The sequence below is a fragment of the Plectropomus leopardus genome, chromosome 19, assembly GCF_026936395.1.
Source record: "Plectropomus leopardus strain MGB_pleo_1.0 chromosome 19, ASM2693639v1, whole genome shotgun sequence".
NCBI classification, from domain to species: Eukaryota; Metazoa; Chordata; class Actinopteri; order Perciformes; family Serranidae; genus Plectropomus; species Plectropomus leopardus.
This window is the reverse complement of record NC_142194.1, coordinates 9,472,501-9,492,500: the sequence shown is the minus strand read 5'-3', so window position 1 is coordinate 9,492,500 and position 20,000 is coordinate 9,472,501. Positions and strand designations below refer to the sequence as shown.

At 39.0% G+C, this 20,000-nt stretch overlaps 2 protein-coding genes across 6 annotated transcripts in view; one reads left to right on the top strand and one right to left on the bottom strand.

The window, feature by feature from the left end:
• The window catches only part of fbxo11b (F-box protein 11b), a 17,664-nt gene extending 4,823 nt beyond the window's left edge, over positions 1–12,841 (top strand). For all 5 annotated transcript variants that reach the window (XM_042507663.2, XM_042507662.2, XM_042507661.2 and 2 more), the window contains 17 exons: positions 496–579; positions 749–881; positions 1,001–1,107; positions 3,402–3,513; positions 6,248–6,354; positions 7,032–7,169; positions 7,256–7,473; positions 8,276–8,456; positions 8,570–8,692; positions 9,105–9,190; positions 9,360–9,436; positions 9,524–9,667; positions 9,804–9,914; positions 10,011–10,118; positions 10,211–10,319; positions 10,983–11,081; positions 11,380–12,841. In XM_042507663.2, the coding sequence (XP_042363597.1) occupies positions 496–579; positions 749–881; positions 1,001–1,107; positions 3,402–3,513; positions 6,248–6,354; positions 7,032–7,169; positions 7,256–7,473; positions 8,276–8,456; positions 8,570–8,692; positions 9,105–9,190; positions 9,360–9,436; positions 9,524–9,667; positions 9,804–9,914; positions 10,011–10,118; positions 10,211–10,319; positions 10,983–11,081; positions 11,380–11,509 (2,067 nt within the window). In that variant the 3' untranslated portion in view covers positions 11,510–12,841. The remainder of the gene's footprint in view (positions 1–495; positions 580–748; positions 882–1,000; positions 1,108–3,401; positions 3,514–6,247; positions 6,355–7,031; positions 7,170–7,255; positions 7,474–8,275; positions 8,457–8,569; positions 8,693–9,104; positions 9,191–9,359; positions 9,437–9,523; positions 9,668–9,803; positions 9,915–10,010; positions 10,119–10,210; positions 10,320–10,982; positions 11,082–11,379) is intronic.
• Positions 12,842–13,658: 817 nt separating this feature from the next.
• Positions 13,659–20,000, bottom strand: part of msh2 (mutS homolog 2 (E. coli)) — a 13,106-nt gene continuing 6,764 nt past the window's right edge. The window contains exons 9-16 of the mRNA XM_042507659.2: positions 19,405–19,528; positions 17,711–17,861; positions 17,510–17,607; positions 16,926–17,171; positions 15,751–15,955; positions 15,421–15,668; positions 14,110–14,285; positions 13,659–13,935 (exon numbers count right to left, since the gene is read on the bottom strand). Of these exons, the coding sequence (XP_042363593.2) occupies positions 13,762–13,935; positions 14,110–14,285; positions 15,421–15,668; positions 15,751–15,955; positions 16,926–17,171; positions 17,510–17,607; positions 17,711–17,861; positions 19,405–19,528 (1,422 nt within the window). The 3' untranslated portion in view covers positions 13,659–13,761. The remainder of the gene's footprint in view (positions 13,936–14,109; positions 14,286–15,420; positions 15,669–15,750; positions 15,956–16,925; positions 17,172–17,509; positions 17,608–17,710; positions 17,862–19,404; positions 19,529–20,000) is intronic.

The following is a 20,000-nucleotide window of genomic DNA, read 5'->3' as shown; positions in this document are numbered from 1 at the left end:
GCACATACAGTTTGCACTCTGTTCTTTTAATTCAAAAACATCACACACCAAAGTTTAGTGATATCTAGTAGAGCTGCACAATAACTCAGAATATTATTGAAATTGCAATAAGGCCAAGAGCAATGTCCAGGTAGCAGGAACTGCAGTTTTTTGACATTGGAAAATGTGTTACAACATACCATTATAAATGAATCAATGTGAGGCTAAAGAAATGTCCTGGCCTACAAATCATTTTCAAGATGTGAGAGAACATGATTTGGTCCAGACTCCAAAATAAAATCATTTAATTGTCGTCTTTTTCCCCCCACTGAAAATGAATTGAAAAAAATACAATTTGCTATAAAATTGTGACTCACAATTGCAATATCTGTCAAAAAAACTGCAATAAGATTTTTTGCATATTGTACAGCCCTGATATCTAGGTTTAATTAGCACCATGTTAATATCATGGTCACAAGCAACATATTTTGACTTTTTGTGTTTTCTTTGTTGCAGTACAAAGGTGCTCATGTAAAACCAGGCTTTGCTGAGCATTTCTACAGTAACCCCGGCAGATACAAAGGCAGAGAGAATATGCTGGTAAGTCGTAGCTAAAAGAAAAAAAAGCTTGTGGATTTATTTCACTGGCCACTGACATTTATGCGAAGCACAGCTAATGTAAACACCTGCTTGCTTTTCCAAACTGCCTTGTGATAAATTGTGGGCGTGTATATTCTGCCTGTAAGTGTTTGTACCTTTTCTCCTGCAGTATTATGACACCATCGAGGATGCGCTGGGCGGAGTACAAGAGGCCCACTTTGACGGTCTAATCTTTGTCCACTCTGGCATCTATACAGACGAGTGGATTTATATAGAGTCCCCCATCACAATGATCGGTGCAGGTAAGCATATTTCTTGCACTGAAAAGTACTTAAGACATTTTCCTTAATGCCTGTGCCGCATGCAATCAATATCTCTCTTAGGATGAGACATACTTTGTGTTTATGTCCATATGTATCAGCTCCCGGTAAAGTAGCAGACAAGGTGGTGATAGAGAACACAAGAGACTCAACGTTTGTCTTCATGGAGGGCTCAGAGGACGCCTATGTGGGATACATGACCATCAAGGTAAACAGATCTCACTTTTTCCCTTTATTTGACCCTTTTTTTAATAACTGGGCTGTAGATGAAAGACACTGTTTCACTGTCTCATCACAGACTGTTAAGTCACAGTGGGGAAGTCCAGTTTAGTCTCTAATTTATTATTTATTCATGGTTGAGGATGAAATTATTATTATTTCCCAAATGGAGACTCTTGGGTTGCTGTAAGTAAGAACCACAAATGAGGCAAATAACAATCATGGGCCTTGTGATGATGCTCTTGGGCTCCTGATCATAAACCCAAATTGTGTGGCTAGCAAGAAAAAAAATGTCTCTGCAGTTTTAGTATTTCGAAAAAGACTCTTTGATCAACCTATAAAAGATGTTTTCCTGTACAGAATTTTTAAAAGATAAAAGCCTGATATTTGTCAAGGTCTAACCTTATCGTACACCAGAAGACTTTAAATACTTACCCTCTCACATCTAAGGACAATGTGAGTTTTCAGTCACTCACTGTAAGATTTTGCAAAAACAGCATTTTGCAGGATCACTATTTGCAAGACTACAACTAGATTTCAACTTTTATATATCAATGTTTTATTGAAACAAGAGTGTTTTTTTTCCCAAAACTTGATTAATTTTTGTATAATTTCCCATCCTGCTCCTGGTTAAAAATATTACGCCAAACTCCCTTTAAGAAATATGACATTAACAGTTCTGTACGTGTCTGCAAAAAAACACAATTCTAAAAATACAAAATAAAAGGCCTCATATGTCGACTATATTCTTATCAATTTGGCATCAGTTTAATCCATAAATATAAACTATCAACTTGCTACCTGCCTCCTATTCAAATTCAATTTGTATGTTTGTTTGCCAAACTGTTAATAGTTGTTTTTTTTGTTTTGTGTCTATTCCCTGACCTAGTAGCAATGTATAATATAATTCAAATTTGATCAAAAATTTCAGTTTCTCTCAAATAAGCGCCGGTTGGTGGATCAAATACAGGCTGAATTAAATAACGGATCTAATTTATCCCACAACTCCTCCAGTTTCTCCTCCTTTTCCACAATAAAAGAGAACAGACGCCTTAACAAGTCAATGAATTTCAGTATTTGCATGAGCCAAGACTAAAAACTTCAAATAACACTTAATATATTTGATTTTGTTGGAATGTCAAGATGAGAAAAAAACTGACTTTAAGACAGCCCAGACTGACCTTACACCAAACAATCAAGATCAAGGAAGTGTGCAGCAACCGACTTCAAATTCTCATGATTTATAACTTTGGAAATTTTTGTGTGACAGTTAAATTGCTTGTTTGTGTCCAGCATAAGCTGCCTCGCCGTCACATTTTCTGTTTCAGATCGGATTTTTTAAAAATGCAAGCTAGAAGGATATATGTTTAGTATGAAACATGTTACGTTTTAGATGAGCTGAGGAAGCATGGTTCCCAGGGATCTTTTTAAAAAGTCTTAAAATGCACTGGATTCATACATCAATTCATTAAGTTAAAAACAAGGCCTTCATTGGCATTAAAATGTCTTAAACCCAAAGTCTTAAAAATGCTTTGAAATTTGAGGTGGGATTTATATTAATCTTTTCTTCTCACATTGCATTGAAAAAGTCCCAAATAATTTGCCAAAATTTTTTTTACAGAATGCAATTTGCATTAACATCACCGAAGAGTCATGTTTTATGTTACAATAAATATTTTAAAAAAATAAAATAAAATTCCCCTCAGCCGTAAGAAGTTAGCACGTTTTCCTCCCTCAATACTGACTACTGAAAAATGGACTTAAATTTATTTCCAGTTGGGATAAAAAAAGTCTTAAAAAGGCTTAAATCCCACTTGACTTAAGATGTGGGAACCCTGTGAGGAGTGGACCTGAATGTAATCAGACTGATTTGTCAGAGTTTAATCAATGTCATACAATGCATATTACACAGGAGACATCACCAAATTAGGGTTGATGTTTGACTGTTGTGTGTAGGTTGTTGTTTCTTGTATGTTGAGTTAAAACAGCTGTAACAATATGCGAGTTATTAGATAAATTTATTGAAGAATGTAAAGGTTTCCTGTCTGTTGCAAATTTCTTCGGTTACACCAAAAACACTCTTTACGTGACAGGTATTGATTATTCTGTGTCTCTTCACTGTGGTGTAAGATATCGCTGTTTCCTGTCTTCAGCTACAAGTATTAGCGGCACTAATGCCTCCAGTAGGGAGAGTCCAGTGTGGATGTGGTGGGTGGACAGAAGCTTGATGTGTTGTCAGTAAGCGCAGCCACTGTCTGACCTCTGCTGCTCTTCTCTCCTCAGTTTAATCCAGATGATAAGTCAGCGCAGCACCACAACGCCCACCACTGTCTGGAGATCACGGTCAACTGCAGCCCTAACATCGACCACTGCATCATCCGCTCCACATGCACAGGTAACACACACACACACAAGCACACACACACACACACACACACACACACACACACACACACACACACACACTGACCATTTGTTACTATGGGAGGACACAATGACATTAATACAGTTCAACCTTAAAAACACAGTCTGCTGATTCAACTTAAGCTTCACAAAAGTAGTGTCACTAATTTTGCATTATTTCTTACTGATCAGTGAAGGCATTGTGTCCCAGGATGAGAGGCTAAATTTGTCATTTGGGTCTTGGACTAAAAAAAACCCCAAAACCCTGGAGCAGTATATTTTTTTGGCAACTACTTTTTGTTCTTTCTCATGAAACATTTTGGCATCTTGGGCAGCAATATAAAATCTGGAGAGAAAAGAATCTGTGCCAGTGTTGCACGGCATAACTCAACACCTCGTGTATTGATGCTTAGTTTCCGTCAGCGTTGGTCTTGTGACTTTGTGTCTTTATATTTATCGTCTGATTAAGACCATGTAGCATGAAATCACGGCACATTTAGCACCAATAGACCGTATGTCTTGGGAGTGATTCATAGTGTGTGGAATCTACTCTGAACATTTTTAAATATCAGCTTAATTTTTTTTTTTTAATTTTGACTTTAGGTTAATGTCAATTCCATATTTTTTTCGTTTTTACTGGCCTCTATTTCTTTTACCTCCACTTAAGACCTTAATTAGTACTGAAGAGTTGGTGCAGGAAGGAGGGCCGTGCCATTTTTTGTCCACAAGGAGGAGCTCAAAAGGCCTTAATGCTGCCCTGTTGAACAGCAATAATTTAAGTGTTTTTAAAAATACTGATCTTTTGCTTGATCCAGCTTCTTGTGTGTAATGTTTTGCTTGCTTTTATCTCTTCATGTCAGTGGCGATTTAAAAGGGAACACCACCTGTTACAATCCTGTTTCAAGGGAAGCAACATAGAGGAAGAAACGAGGTTGAATTAACCAAACTTTAAGTTATTTTTTAGACAATCAAAAGCAAGCAAAGTGGTTAGAGGGCGACTTTGCTCTGGGCTGAGAGAGAGAGAGCAACCCAGGTAATCAGACCAGGTGCAACACATCGGCAATTAGGACGGTTGGCAGGGCTGCACCTGTGGTTCACCTGCAACCTAACTGAAAAAGTAGATAGAGGAGGTGTCCCAGGATGTAACACACCTAATTTAAATGTCGATATGTTATTTTCATGGCCTAGGAAAATTAAATCAGTATTTGTGAACATGAGCTACTCTCTCTCTGAGCCAGAAACCGGAGAGATGGGTCTCAAACTGGTAATCCCATTAAAGATAAAGTCTGCAGCTGCTCCATAGACGATGAATAGGAGCGTGTTTTTTGATCCACAGAATGTTTGTTTTCTTTTTTTTATACCCAAATGACCCGTTTTCTGATGCAACGGCAATTCTGACACAGAAAGCTTGCCCATATACTCAGTAGGGGTAGGCAATGTGGACCTAAAATAATACCACAATATTTTAGAGTATTTTTGCAAAGACAATATTCTTGATGTTATGACAAAATACTGACAAATATATTATCAATTTCAAGAACAAACAATTATGACAAAATAAGTGCTAAGGTATAGTTATATTTTATCCTGGTGAATAAGCGTGTGGGACAAAATATATGTCGTGTCTTTAGTTTGTTAAAAAAACAAAATAACTGTTCAGTATAATATTTAATTAGTACAATTAAATTAAAAAAGTCACAAATTACATATCTAAACATTTGCCAAATACAAAATAAGTACCCTATATTTTATAATTACATATAAAATCAACTAATACACAATTTACTTTTCTTTTGGAAAAATCCCAAGAGATTGAATTGATGATTAAATTGTTTTTGGCCAGAGGAAGCAAAGTTTACAAGTCCGAAAACTAGCCGAAACATTCAGGGCTGTAGCATTGGACACCTAGACCTAACAACGCCACTGACTCCACTCTACTGTAGTTAGTTTAGTATTTGGAAGTCAACTCCTCCACTGTGGAGCAATTTTATTTTATTTATTTAATTTATTTAAAAGGGACCATGCACAGTTTAAAACATAAATGTTACCATTTGATGCACCGTACCTGATTATAGTTTAGAGCTAATTCGCATCTGCAGTCAGAACAAAAACACAGCACAATGACATGACAATACAAAGTTGTGCAAGAAAAAAAAGACACACAAGACTAATAATACACACAATAGCCCATTAGGTAAAGTGATACGAAAAAGAAGAGGCAAAAAGCACATCACTTACAACACATGATAAAAAGCTACAGACAACAGCACATCACAAGTGAATTTCGTGTTGCTTGTTGCAATGTGTGTGACTTTACTCTGTCAATGAATTGAAAATTTTCCATTATTATTATATACATTTCTAATCATACTAAAAATTATACTGGTATTATCAGGAACAATATGATTGGCGCACTTCTGATACTCAGAACTTTCCTGTGGCTGTTTTTGGTGTCACATAGAACATCTTCCCCAATTCATTGTCTGTGGAGCTTAATACTTGAGGACGTCACAAATTTGAGTTTTAGCAGTTAATTTTTTGACTTGGAAGTTACTTTTTGATGTTACTAATATTTTCAGATTGTCTCTGACCAAAGGAATAACGTGTGCATTTTGAAAATGGTTGTAGTTCTGCTTTAAAACATTTGCGTATTACTTGACTGATGGGGATCATTCCTTGTGGCATTGCTGGAGTGTAACACTTGTGTCTTTTTTTTCTGTGTTAAGTGGGTTCAGCTGTGTGTGTGAGTGGCCAGGGAGCATGTCCAACCATCAAACACTGCAACATCAGTGACTGTGAGAACGTAGGACTGTACATCACAGACCACGCACAGGTAAGACATTATTTTTCCCTCTTAACCCTTTGAAACCTGGATCGCCATCAGTTTTTTTTGTGCTGCGTTCAGACGCCTTCCCCTGAAACCTGGGAAATTTGGTTTGATTTCATTCAAAAAACATTCAGATAAAAGACATTGACCAACTTAATAAATGTCTCACGAATTTCAAGAAATGGCTAAAAGGTGACTGAAAATTAGTTGGAAAGAGGGAGGTGGCTCAGACAAATATAAGACAAAAATTAGGGGAAAATGTCTGTAAAACTATGGTCATAATTACAAAAAATTATATTTAAAATTATGTCTCAGAAAAATAGAATTAATAAACATTTTTTATATCTAATTTTGGGGTGCCTGGTGGCTCAGTGGTTAGAGCGGTGCCCCATATACAGAGGTTGTATCCTCGCTGCAGCTGCTTGCTCCCCCTTTCACATTAAAGTTGTCCTGTCCATTAAAGGCAATAAAAAGCCGAAAAAAATAATCTTTAAAATTATAATTATTATTATTTTCAGCTTTTTTTTTTTTTAACCAATTTCTTGCTAATTTTTGGGCCATGTCAAGGAAACAAGGAAATCAATCCAATTGGCCAAAGTTTCTTAGGTATAATAGAATGGTTTGCCTTGATTATACGAATATTAACAAAGGTGTCTGATTCTGTGTTTTCTCGTCTGTTTCAGGGCATTTATGAAGACAATGAAATCAGCAACAATGCGCTAGCAGGTATTTGGGTGAAAAACCACGGTAATCCCATCATTAGACGTAACCACATCCATCACGGAAGAGATGTTGGAGTGTTCACCTTCGATCACGGCATGGTAAATACACAGCCACTATGTGGCGTCACATATTCCACCTGAATAAACACTGCAGACCATCTAATTTGTCTCCTCTGTGTGTTCAGGGTTACTTTGAGAACTGTAACATCCATAGAAACCGCATAGCAGGCTTCGAGGTGAAGGCCTACGCCAACCCCACGGTGGTGCGCTGTGAGATTCATCACGGCCAAACGGGAGGCATCTACGTCCACGAAAAGGGGCGAGGACAGTTTATAGAAAACAAAATCTATGCCAATAACTTCGCCGGTGTGTGGATCACGTCCAACAGCGATCCAACGATACGGTGAGGACACACACTTCACACGGGAGAGCATTTATTGTAAACCTATAGTGGAATTTGTTCAGAGTTCACGCAGATCTTTAAAAAGTCTTTTAAGATATTAAATTAATTTATCAAATAATAATGCCTTATTGGTATTAAAATGTATTAAATCAATCTTTCAATGTCTTCAAAGTATTAAGACATTGGGAGAAAGATATTATGAATCTTTATTTTCTGACATTGCATTGTAAAATCTCAAAATAATTGGTGATATCTATTTTTTTCATGATTTACACAGATCATGATAGAATAATATTAATTTACTACTTCTAATCAAATGTAAAAAAAATGTTTTTTCACGGCAAACTAAGTTTAATAACATAATGTCTTCATTGTTTTCAGGTGTCGTACTCCAAGTTTTTAAAATTTTCAGCATTTAAAGCAGATCATGCAACTTTTTAACTTAACCAAGAAAATATGGTTTTGTGTTGAAGTAAAAATTTGGACAAAATTGTCCCTAAGAATTAATTAATTTTGGTTCATGGTGGTTCTTTTTTTTGTCTGTCATCAATTTTGGTTGTAGAATTGGTCTTAAATTTTACTTGAAGTGGCATTGTAAAGGCTTCAGTCTAACTCTCTTCTAGCTTTAGGAACCAAAAATAAAATAAGATTTCATTTAAGACTGAAAAATATGTTCAGATGAACACTGCTGATATTTATACAGAAAATGATGCAGCTGTGTAGAAAAATGTCATGTCTCTTTCTCAATGTGCATGTTTTTCCAACATTGTGACCGTTTTTTTCCCCACCTTTTTATATTCAGGGGAAATGCTATATTCAACGGTAACCAAGGAGGGGTGTACATATTTGGAGATGGACGGGGTTTGATAGAGAGTAACGATATCTACGGTAACGCCTTGGCGGGAATCCAGATCCGAACCAACAGCTGCCCCATCGTACGGCACAACAAGATCCACGATGGACAGCACGGGGGCATCTATGTGGTAAATACGCTCTGCGTTTTTCTAGCAAGTACTGAGTATTTTTCTGCTGAATAAAAGCTGAAACACTCCTGGTGTCAGAGATTTTTGACAGCTAATCCTGCTTTGTGTCTCAGCACGAGAAAGGCCAGGGGGTGATCGAGGAGAACGAGGTTTACAGCAACACGCTGGCTGGAGTCTGGGTGACCACAGGCAGCACGCCTGTCCTCCGCAAGAACCGCATCCACAGTGGCAAACAGGTGAGATTAACATGGTTAGACATATAAAGCCTTCAGAAACCTGATTTAAAGTCCTCAACTGGCCTTTATTGTCATCGTACAATGTACCAGGAAATTAGGAGCACTACTCCTGATCATTGCAACAACTACATCCAACATCATAGGTGCCAAAATAATAAAGAAAAACTATAAATATACTGTAATTTTGCACTTGAATCAGTGTAATTTTTTTGCACTAGTATAAATGTCATTTAGTGTTTCCCGTACATTGATTTATTTGATTTAGACATTTTGATTTGTCATAGTAGGAAAAGGTCCGGTGTAGTTTAGGCAGGCAAATTTATTTATAAAGCTTATTTCATACTAAAAGGCAACCCAAATTGCTATACAGATTATGTTGTCATCTATCCCTTCTTTTTAAAAATTTTTTTAGGTTGGTGTGTATTTCTACGACAACGGGCATGGTGTGTTGGAAGACAATGACATCTACAATCACATGTACTCTGGTGTACAAATAAGGTAAAAAATATTGATCACTTTCAACAGTCTATTAATGAAATATACAAAATATGAGACACTTTTAAATTAAACCAGATGCTTCCACGTATAGGCTTGGACAAGATTTTTCTAGTTTCCATTTTCCACTCAATTGTGACTGATTCAAATAATTCTTGTTGAATTTTGACAGGACGGGGAGCAACCCAAAGATCAGGCGCAACAAGATATGGGGAGGCCAGAATGGAGGGATTTTAGTCTACAACTCAGGTCTGTGTTTCTGCTGACGCTCTGTTTGTCTCATATGTTGTGAATGTGTACTTCTATTTCTTAATGCTGCTGTTTATAACACAACAGGTCTGGGCTTCATCGAGGACAATGAGATCTTTGACAATGCCATGGCCGGGGTGTGGATCAAGACGGACAGCAATCCCACACTGAGACGAAATAAGATTCATGACGGCAGAGATGGAGGCATCTGCATCTTCAACGGAGGCAGAGGTACTTTGGCACGATCTTATGATTCAGAGAAACGCATCACGTAGCTTCTGGAGTGTCTTTTTTGGTCGTCGCTGTTTAGATTTACATATTGTCCCTGTAAATCTACATTATGAACCATGAATTTTTTTCTCTGTAGGTCTGCTGGAAGAGAATGACATCTTCAGGAACGCTCAGGCCGGCGTGCTCATCAGCACCAACAGCCACCCGATACTTCGCAAGAACCGCATTTTTGACGGCTTCGCTGCAGGTCGGCTTTTTTCAAAATTAGCTCTTAATTAGCATAAGTAACATCTCAATTTCCTTTAGGTGCTGATGGTACTTTTCTTTCTTTTTTTCTGTCCAGGTATTGAAATCACCAACCACGCCACAGCCACGCTCGAGGGCAACCAGATCTTCAACAATCGCTTTGGAGGCCTGTTTCTGGCCTCTGGAGTCAACGTCACCATGAAAGGTAACGTTTACCAGCATTAAAGCTTTTCCCAGTCTGGTTACAGCCTGTTTGAATCAGCTTTCTCATCACATTTTCTGTCCGTCCCCCGTCAGACAATAAGATTCTGAATAACCAGGACGCCATTGAGAAGGCGGTGAGCCGAGGACAGTGCCTCTACAAGATCTCCAGCTACACCAGTTACCCCATGCACGACTTCTACAGGTAAACTGAGTCGGATAAAAAGTTCAGTCTGATGTTGGTACATTGAAGTCGAGCTGAAGTGATTTAAGCCGGCACTGCGCAAAACGACTTTTCAAGCGATTTCACTGATGCAGATGAATTTCTTTTTTTTATCTTTATTTTGAGTATTGCATTCAATTATGACATTGCCAGTTTTTTTGCTGTTGATTACAAAAAAATGTATTAATACGCTTTTGATATGATCAAAACTGTTTTTAAACCAGCATTACAGAAAGACTGTTGTTGTTGTTTTTTCCTTTTTAAACTGGGAAATATATTTAGAAGAGTAAATAAATAATACAAAGTAAGATAAAATCTCTCTATATTTATATACATATATTTGTATATTTATACATGCATTCCTACATGTTTATAAATATACATACGCATATGCGTACATACATTCACCCACATGTGCATATATACATATACACATACTTCCGTATACTGAGAAAAATAAATGAGTAAGTTAAAAAAAAACCAACTAAAATATTAAAAGTAAATAAGAAGCCTTAAGTAACTGTTGTAGGTACGTGTTTTTTTTCCCTTCAACTTGGTCGTACAATTTTATTCTGAGTGGAATTAAAATGTCAAAAAGTCATTTTCCGTCATCTTGTTATGTAAATAAATCTGTTTTGTCTCTAGATGTCACACCTGTAACACAACAGATAGAAACGCCATCTGTGTAAACTGCATCAAAAAGTGCCACCAAGGGCACGATGTAGAGTTTATACGGCACGATCGGTAAGACATTTTTGGTTCCTTCTTTTTATTTTTACGTTGACCAATTGTTTTATTTATCTGGGCAGAAAAATGTGTGTGTGTGTGTGTGTGTGTGTGTGTGTGTGTGTGTGTGTGTGTGTGTGTGTGTGTGTGTGTATATATATATATATATATATATATGTATGTATGTTTGGTTTTTTTGTTTTTTGAAAGGGAATGACTAGATTTGAATTATTTAATGTTCTTAAAGGGCAGTTTCATCATTTTCTCACTTATTTGAAGAGACTGGTTCACGATCCCTGATGTCTTTCCTCTTTAGGTTTTTCTGTGATTGCGGAGCGGGAACGTTGTCCAACCCGTGCACGCTGGCCGGAGAGCCCACGCACGACACAGACACTCTGTATGACTCGGCGCCGCCCATCGAGTCCAACACGCTGCAACATAACTGAAGGCGTCCGGTCAAGTTACACTCTCTCACACAAGCATATAAACACATTGCACATACAGCCATACACCCCCCCACACATACACACACAAACACATACACATTTACAGCCACACACAGTTACACACACACACATCCACTTGCAGCCATAAGGACCCAGAGAGACTCTGTGATTGCGGCGCTCTCAGATGGGATCGGCGTGAAAGAGGCTGCAGAGGAAGCAGCTTCCTGCCCGCTGCGGTCCGACGCGCTGCAGCGGAGGCAGGCTCCACTAGAGGGAGCGGCGGAGCTGAGACTGACAGAACGGCCACAAGAGATTCCTCACTGGAGTATTTCTTATTGCAGTCTGCAGACAAAGAAGAAGAGAAGGGCTATGCAGAGGGGCTGTCGATGGCGCCACTTTGGCAGAAGATCTCTCCCACCCACCCCCGGTGTTAATCCTCGGCTCCCGGCCCACTTTTTCTTCTTCCTCACAAGAACTGCTGTCAAAGAGACTTCCTGCTTCCTCGCAGCTGCCATCCCCATTGGCTGCCCAGGCAGTTGTAACTAGGCAACGAATGGGCGGATGTTGCTCTGTTGTGTGTGGATAAAAGAGCAAGATTGTGTGTGTGATGGAGCACTTGGGCTTTTTTTAAAAAAAAAAAAAATGTTCTGATCAATGGATTTTATTTCGATGCTTTCTCATGTAGTTTTGTATTTTCAAGCAAAAAGCTGACTGTATTTGAATGTCTTTTATTTTATTATATATTATTATAATTATTATTATTTTTTCTTTGGTTAGCATCCCTCCTCCCACCCCGACTCCCTGTCAAAGTGCAGACACTCGGACGTCCCAGTGGTGAAAGTTCTTTCTGTGAAAGAGAATCTCGTTTAAACACTAAAAACCCTCTCCGGTATATTAGCTTAAATGGCAGGTGGAGGGGCTCCACGCTTGTATAAAGGTGTGTATGTGAGTGTGTAAATGTGTGTTGTGTACAGTGGAAGTTGTGCGTGTGTGTATATGTTTCTAAGTTGATGCAGTCAGTGTTTTGTGGAGAGGGTTTCAATGGGAGGCGTCAGAGCTCCTTTGAACTGGAACCGAAGAGTCGATCTGCAGTCCCGCCCGCCCCGTCCTCCCCCTCCTTCTCTCCCCCGTGTATCGTGGTGACTGTGGCTCCTCATGCAGCCTGAATCGTATGCATGTACCATAACATCTAGACTTAATATATTGTGAAGTATTCAATAACCATTATGTAGATGCTAGTTGGAATTCAAAAAGGGGTATACTTTCTTAGAAAGACAAAAAAAGAAAACAGGAAACTGGCCATTTCTAAGAAAATAAAACTTTATTAGATCACAGGTGTCTGTCTTTAAATTTCGCGTCCTGCAAAATTACCAATAAATGTTTGGTTTTATACAACGAAATGCTGCCGAGGAACCCCGGGAGTAGGGGTGGGAATGAGAAGATTTTGTTGATGCCAATGTCATTATTCTGCTTATTGTCAGATTTAAAAAAACAAAAATGATTTACTTGTTGATTCCTGATCACTTTTCTGTGTAAAATGAAAATTTTCAGAATCATTGCAACCGTTTTTTTGTGAACAGCGTAGAAACAGAAATAAGATTTGCATGTGGAAAAGCTCCATTGTTATTGAAACATAAAATATTCACATAGGATATTAACCGTCGGTAACACATACGCTGCTCGGTTGGGAAGTGGTGGCACTTATGCGTAGAGTGACAAATTCATTCATTCATTTTGAGTAGAAAGACATTTCAGCGTATTGCTTCTGTTTCCACTGTTACTTGAAATTATTTAACGAGAAGCATTGTTGTCATCTTTCTACAGAAATGAGGCCACGATTTGGACCGTTTCTTTCTCACTGCCATGACTCTTTTGTTGCTAGTTTCCACCAGTTTGTCATTATTGTTTTGCAGTGTTACAAAAATATGCCGGTATTGATAAAAAGAACTGAAAAGCTTAGACACAAATGTTTGCGATGGATTGGACAGTTTGGAAATGGTTCTCGATTTCCATCTCTATCCACAGAGCATTACACATTGCTCACATTTTAAGAGAATAAGCTGTGAAAATCTTACCTACATGTATCATTTTAAAGTGTGTTTGTGACTGCGTGTTTTTAAAGAAATCTGACTTTGAAAACCTCACAAGCTCATCCACAAACAAATCTTTATTGAAAAACTATACAATATAAGCACTCTAGTGTTAACGATGGTGCAGAAACTTTGACCTTTGTGTTTGTTCTTGTGGAAAAATCAAGCTGTTTTTACAGGAACACGTGAAAGGATCTCTGCGACATACGCGTTGTTTTTGGCGACAAGCTCCCGCTTCATCTTCCTGAGCGTCGCCTTTACCTCTTCCTCACTCATGGTGGCAGCGGGGAGCGACTTTGCCTTCTCCAGGAACTCCTCGATCAGGTTTTCCCCCTCCTGAAAGAGAGGCAGCGCATTATTTGAACTTGAACTATTGCAGTTTTTTGGTAAAAATTTGTATTTTTTAAAATGTTAACACCACAGGACCCTGAAAAAAAACCCTTTTCAACCTTGTGATTTAAAGTACAGAGAGAACCAAGTTGTGATGAGAGCAGGATAACTGAGCCCTACTTGTTTGTCTGTCCGTCGTCTCTTCGCCTCAGGCTCTTCCTCCTGCTCCGACTTCTCGCCTGCAGGTTCCTGGAACTCCTCCAGCTCCTCCGCCTTCTCCTTCGCCATGGCAACCACCGATGGAGGGAAGCAAGCCAACTCGGCCACGTGGATCCCAAAACTCTGGTCGCAGACACCTGAAGGCAAAGTTAGGGGCTAGGTCAGTTTACCTGCCACTCCTCCATACTTCACAGTCACTGTCTTACATCCATATTAGAAATGAAATTTAAACGAACCAAACTGCATTAAAGAAGATGCTTATTTTCGGGTTCATACTTGTTCTGCTACAAATCCAAGATTAAGTCACACATGCTTTAAAGGCAAAAAAATGCAGATAGCAGAACATAGCTTATTTACTGTCTAGTTAAAAAAATATCAAAAGAACTTCAATATCTAATCTTACAAAAAATGTTTCAGTTCAAGCAGTTTTCAGTCTGTCTACATCTGTTTTCACAAACTTTAAAAGCCTTGATTGTGTTTTTTAATTAACCAGACTTAACAAAGACTTTTTTATTGCCACATAAATTGAATTTTAAGACCAATTTCAAAATAAAAATTAAAAAGGAACAATTTTAGTTTGCCCACATGTAAAACATGAAATATCTTTGGTCCAGCGAAAAAGTTTAAGAAGAATAAAAAGATTATTTGTGTCAAATTTTTAAAGTGAAACACATTGAAGACAATGAATATAATATATAATCAAAAAAATTACCAACCAGAGAGGGAAAAACGTCCTGCACTTCTGACCGATTTTCTTAGCGATTTTGTGTTTTTCACTTTGCATGTGAGATTCAACTACTTTCCATTCGATTCCCATCGTGCTAATTTTAAGAAAAAAAAGATTTGACTGTGAAATGCCAGAAAAAAACGATTAATAAAATCCTACTTCCCATTTGTGGGCATTTTGAAGACTTTTGAAAGATGAATTTAAGTCATTTTAATACCAATTAGGGCTTTATGTTTAGATTTATAAAAATAATGCCTTTAAGACTCAAAGGATCTGCAGGAACCCTGAGCTTTTGCATAATGTGACCTAAAAAAGTGATATAAGTTTTGCCACCCCCTGCAAACATATAAACTTTTTTGGGATAAATGGGAGTTTTTTTCTCTGAAACTGATGTTCCCATTACATGTATTTATATTTGCAATTTCAATTTGTATAATTTGATGGTTAATGGAAACCTGCCCAGCGTAACAAAATCTATATCTGACAGAAAATGAGGAATAATAGGTCCCCCTTTATGTGTGTGTGTCTGTGTTTTGTGCGCTGACCCGGTTTGACTCTGTACAGCATGGTGAGCGTGTTTTGGGAGGTCAGAGCTGTGACGTGCAGGTTGTGGACGGCGGGCTGCTGCGCTGCCAGCGCCGTCAGCTCGTGGAAGTGGGTGGCAAACAGACAGAAGCAGCTGATTTTGGAGGCGATGTGCTCGCTGATGGCCCAGGCCAGACCGAAGCCGTCATATGTGGACGTCCCTCTGCCGAGCTCGTCGATTATGATGAGCGAGTTCTCTGTGGCCGAGCTGGAGGGACAGAATGAGTGATGAGAGGAGGCTTGCGTGACATCTTTGTAGACATACAACGAGCTAATGCGTCTTTTCTTACCGCAGGATGGCAGCTGTCTCCAGCATCTCGGACATAAAGGTGGACACACCTTTCACCTGGCTGTCTCCTGCTCCCACCCTGGCCAGGACGCTGTCAATCACACTAAGCTCCGCCTTCTCACATGGCACAAAGCAGCCGATCTGAGCCATCAGAGCGATCACGCCCACCTGACGGATGAAAGTTGACTTGCCGCCCATGTTTGGTCCTACGGAGGAGGAGGAGTGAGGTGGGTTTTGTCTCGTGTCCTCATTCACATACAGCAGCAACTGTTTACTTCCAGAAACGGAACTACAATTTTTCACACTCCTGTTTGTTTTTGCAGTATTTGGAGAAGCGTGTAGATATTGCAAATTGTGACATTTACAGATTAAAATCTGACAGCTGCGACTGTCACAAACAAGAAAACACAGCTTTTCTAAATCGTTTTGTATTTACTTAATCTTATACTTATACTTTAATCGATGGGAAGCAGACATGCAGTGTGGGAAAAGGAAGACTGAAAACTCCAGGATGTCTTTCTTCTAAATAGTGTGAAAACATTAAAATATCGTGAGAGGGGTCAATCGTAGTGATTAAACTACAGATAATTTCCACCCGAATCTGCAACTTCGCTTGGCTTTAGGCACATTTTCAGCTCATTGTTAAGCTGTCTGAGACAACAGATGAACATAGTGGCACACTGAGCCACTAAAAAGCAGTATTCTTAAATTCTTAAAAAGTCCCATATCCACTCCAGGGTCCTACAGCTTGAGTCTAGTGGAATTTAAGACTTTTTTTCTTAAAGCCACTTGAACTGAATTTTTTCCACATCAATAACTCAAGGTTAGGGAGGAATTTATTGTATTTTTCAGATATTTTTTGTAACATAAAACATAACTCTTTGCTGGTGTTAATGCAAGAGGCATTCAGTAAATTATTATAAATTAATATGTATTTATTATATTTATTTTTTTTCAAAGTTACCTATTATTTTGATCTTTTGCAATGCAATGCCAAAAAAAGGATTTATAAAAATTCATCTCCAAAGTCCAAGCATTTTTAAGACATTCAAAAAATTGATTTAAGACATTTTAATGCCAATCAAGATTTTTTTTTTTAAATGCCTTTTAATATTTTTTTAAGGATCTGCAGGAACCCTGCCACTCCTTTTTGCATAGCTTATTTTTCTCTTTCACCTGTTATGATATAGAAGTTCTTTTCTCCCTGCACGAAGGTGATGTCGTTGGGTATGAAGGCAGTGTCCGCGTCCGTCTCCATGCAGGGGTGTCTGGCCTGCTTCAGCTCCAAACGCCTGCAGCCGTCCGTCAGCAGCCGGGGACGAACATACGGCACGGGAGCCGAGACGGATGCCACAGCAAAACTGGCCACTGCGTCCAGCTGCGCTATCACATCGCTCAGAGTCTGGAGAGGATCCACGTAACCTGGTGGTTCCAAAAATTCGACAGTTTAAGTGAATTATCAAATATACAAGAGACAGCAGCATGTGCTCCAAAATCTTAAATGTCTGAATTAAGAATGCCATCTGACCCCAATCTCATCGATTAACTCGATTAATTTAAAACGATTCAAGCACTATATGCTTACAGCTTCCTGACCTTTGTGGAAAATGAGAAAAATCAATTACTAAATGTTACAAAAGACAAACTAAATGCATTTAGCAGATAATCATTTCCACGTAAATCACTTCTAACTACTTGATTTTTCTCTGTCGGTCAAATCTGATGAGATGCAGTCGGCAGCATGTGATGACGTTCCTCACCTGAAGCGATGTTTATGATCTCTTTGACGATGGCATTCTGGGCCTCCTCGTACTCCTCCCTGTTCTTGGTGTACTCCTCGTTCAGGCAGCTCAGGTTACTGCAGACGTGAAAGAGCACATGCAGGACAACAGACCGTCAGTTGACAGAAAGAGCGCCGTTATCCGAGTCGGAGGCTGGGTGTGCGACACAGTGGACCCGACCTGTTTGTGAAGCGCACTCCGTTCTTCTGAACGTCCAGCGTGGTGAATTTCTTGTTGTTCCTCAGACTCTTCTCCTCCTTGCAGGTGACACGCAGGTAAAAGCCCAGCATGGCGTTTGACTCCAGCTTCACCGTCTTACCAGCGTCCAGACCTGAAACAAAAAGTTACAGCAATGACTTCGAACAACGTCCAGGTATAAAACTAGATATACGGCCGTGTGGTTTCGTGCCTCCGCGCGCCAGTCGACAGTCGCCACGTACGGTTTACACCCGTGTCTGAGAAAACATGTAAGCACACACATCTTCTCTGCAGCACAAAAGATTTTCACAACCAGCAATGTTTTAAGGTGGATTCCTGAGTTATGGCCAAAAACACAGTCTTGACCTTGACCTTTTTTTTGTATTATTTTTTGGGCTTTTTATGCCTTTATTCCATATGACAGGTTAAGCATAAAAGGGAGAGAGAGAGGGGGTGGCATGCAGCAAAGGGCCAAAGCCGGAATCGAACCCGTGGCCGCTGTAGCATATGGGGCACCCGCTCCATCTACTGAGCCACCGGGTGCCACGACCTTGACCTTTGACCACCAGATTCTTGTCAGTTCATTCTTGACTCCAAGTGGACGTTTTTGTGCCAATTTGAGAAATCTCCCTCCCATCTTCAGGTATAGCACCCATGAAAATAAGACAGATGCAAGGTCACAGTGACCTTGACCTTTGAACTTCAAATTATAATCAGTAGCACTGGACCAAAATATTTAGATATTCGTTAATTGGGTAGGTATTCGGTTTTCAATATAGGCATTAGGGTATCTTCAGTGTTTGTTTTCTTGCTGCTGCGCCTGTCACACACACACACACTGTCACACACACACTGTCACACACACACTGTCACACACACACTGTCACACACACACTGTCACACACACACTGTCACACACACACTGTCAGATACACAGTGACAGGGATGAGGACACTTACCCTTTCAGACTCACAGTGAAATTTAACAGACTAATTAGTAATTAATAAGTATCACAGATATTGTATTCACGAGAACCAGAGTCGTGTAAGGACAGACATCTGACCACCAAATCGAATCAGTTGATCCTCGTGTCCAAGTGGACATTTGTACCAATTTTGAGGAATCCCCTTGCAGTGTTCCTGAAATAAGATGTTCAAGAGAATGGGACGGACACGTAATCGTAAGGCCTCTGGCCACAGCGTGGAGGCAAAAAAAGGAAACACTAAATGATTTCAGTTTGACTTTTGAATTCTATCATGTATGAAGTTAATAATGTCACCGTTTTTCCAAATAAAGATGTGCAATCAGTCAAAATTTCTAAACTGACTTTCAGATGAACTATAACGTGATGACATGAACATCTTGTAGTCATTTTTCCAAAGGCTGTTCTCTCAAATTAGAAGAAATTTTAACTCTAAACTGCAAAATGAAAGAATCATTATATTCAAGTTTTTTTTGACATTGTCTGATTTTTAATCCCAATCTTTCCACTGGAGCGATCTGTAGAATTTACTGTCGTTGTAGCACATGATGACAGCGTGGTGTAACTGACTTGATCTGGCGTTTTCATCTCACGAAGATCTTAAAATCGAATCAGCAGATGCGTGCATGCAGTCACTTTCAGTGAACTAACAGATTTGTCTCGGTGTTTGTTGTGTGTTTGTGTGTGTGATCACCTAGTTCCCCGGCAGCGCAGTTCAGCACCGCCTGCATGCTCTTCTCCAGCGTGTCCATCTTCTCTCTCAGCTCACTCAAAACCGGATCAAACGACGCCTTCACCAGGAACTCGTGATGGTCGATCTACAGGTGACCCACAACACGAAGAGGAGACAGGTAAACAATGCGTACAAATGATCGGATTTAAAAAGTAATGGGCCTCATTCACCAACTATTATTGAGAAGAAATTTCTTCCTAAAACCCTCTTATGCAGTTTTCAAGAAGTTTCTGACATTCGCAATTTATTATCTTGATTGTTTTACAAAAAGCATTATAGCCTTTTAAAATAAACACAACACTAAAACTTCACATCAGTTTGTTAATGTGACCCAAACCATGTAATGATTACTGATTGATAATGCTAGTAAATATTCAGGGTTCCCATGCATTTTTACACATGAATTTTCAAAACTTTTCAGTAGAAAATATCATTTAAAATAAATATCCTGTATTTCTACACCACCTGCACTAGTCTGGATTAGTTAGATTGAGGGTGTGGAGAACAGCGTAGTTACTGTGTGGACTCTGTATGAGAAAATAATAGAATACTCATAA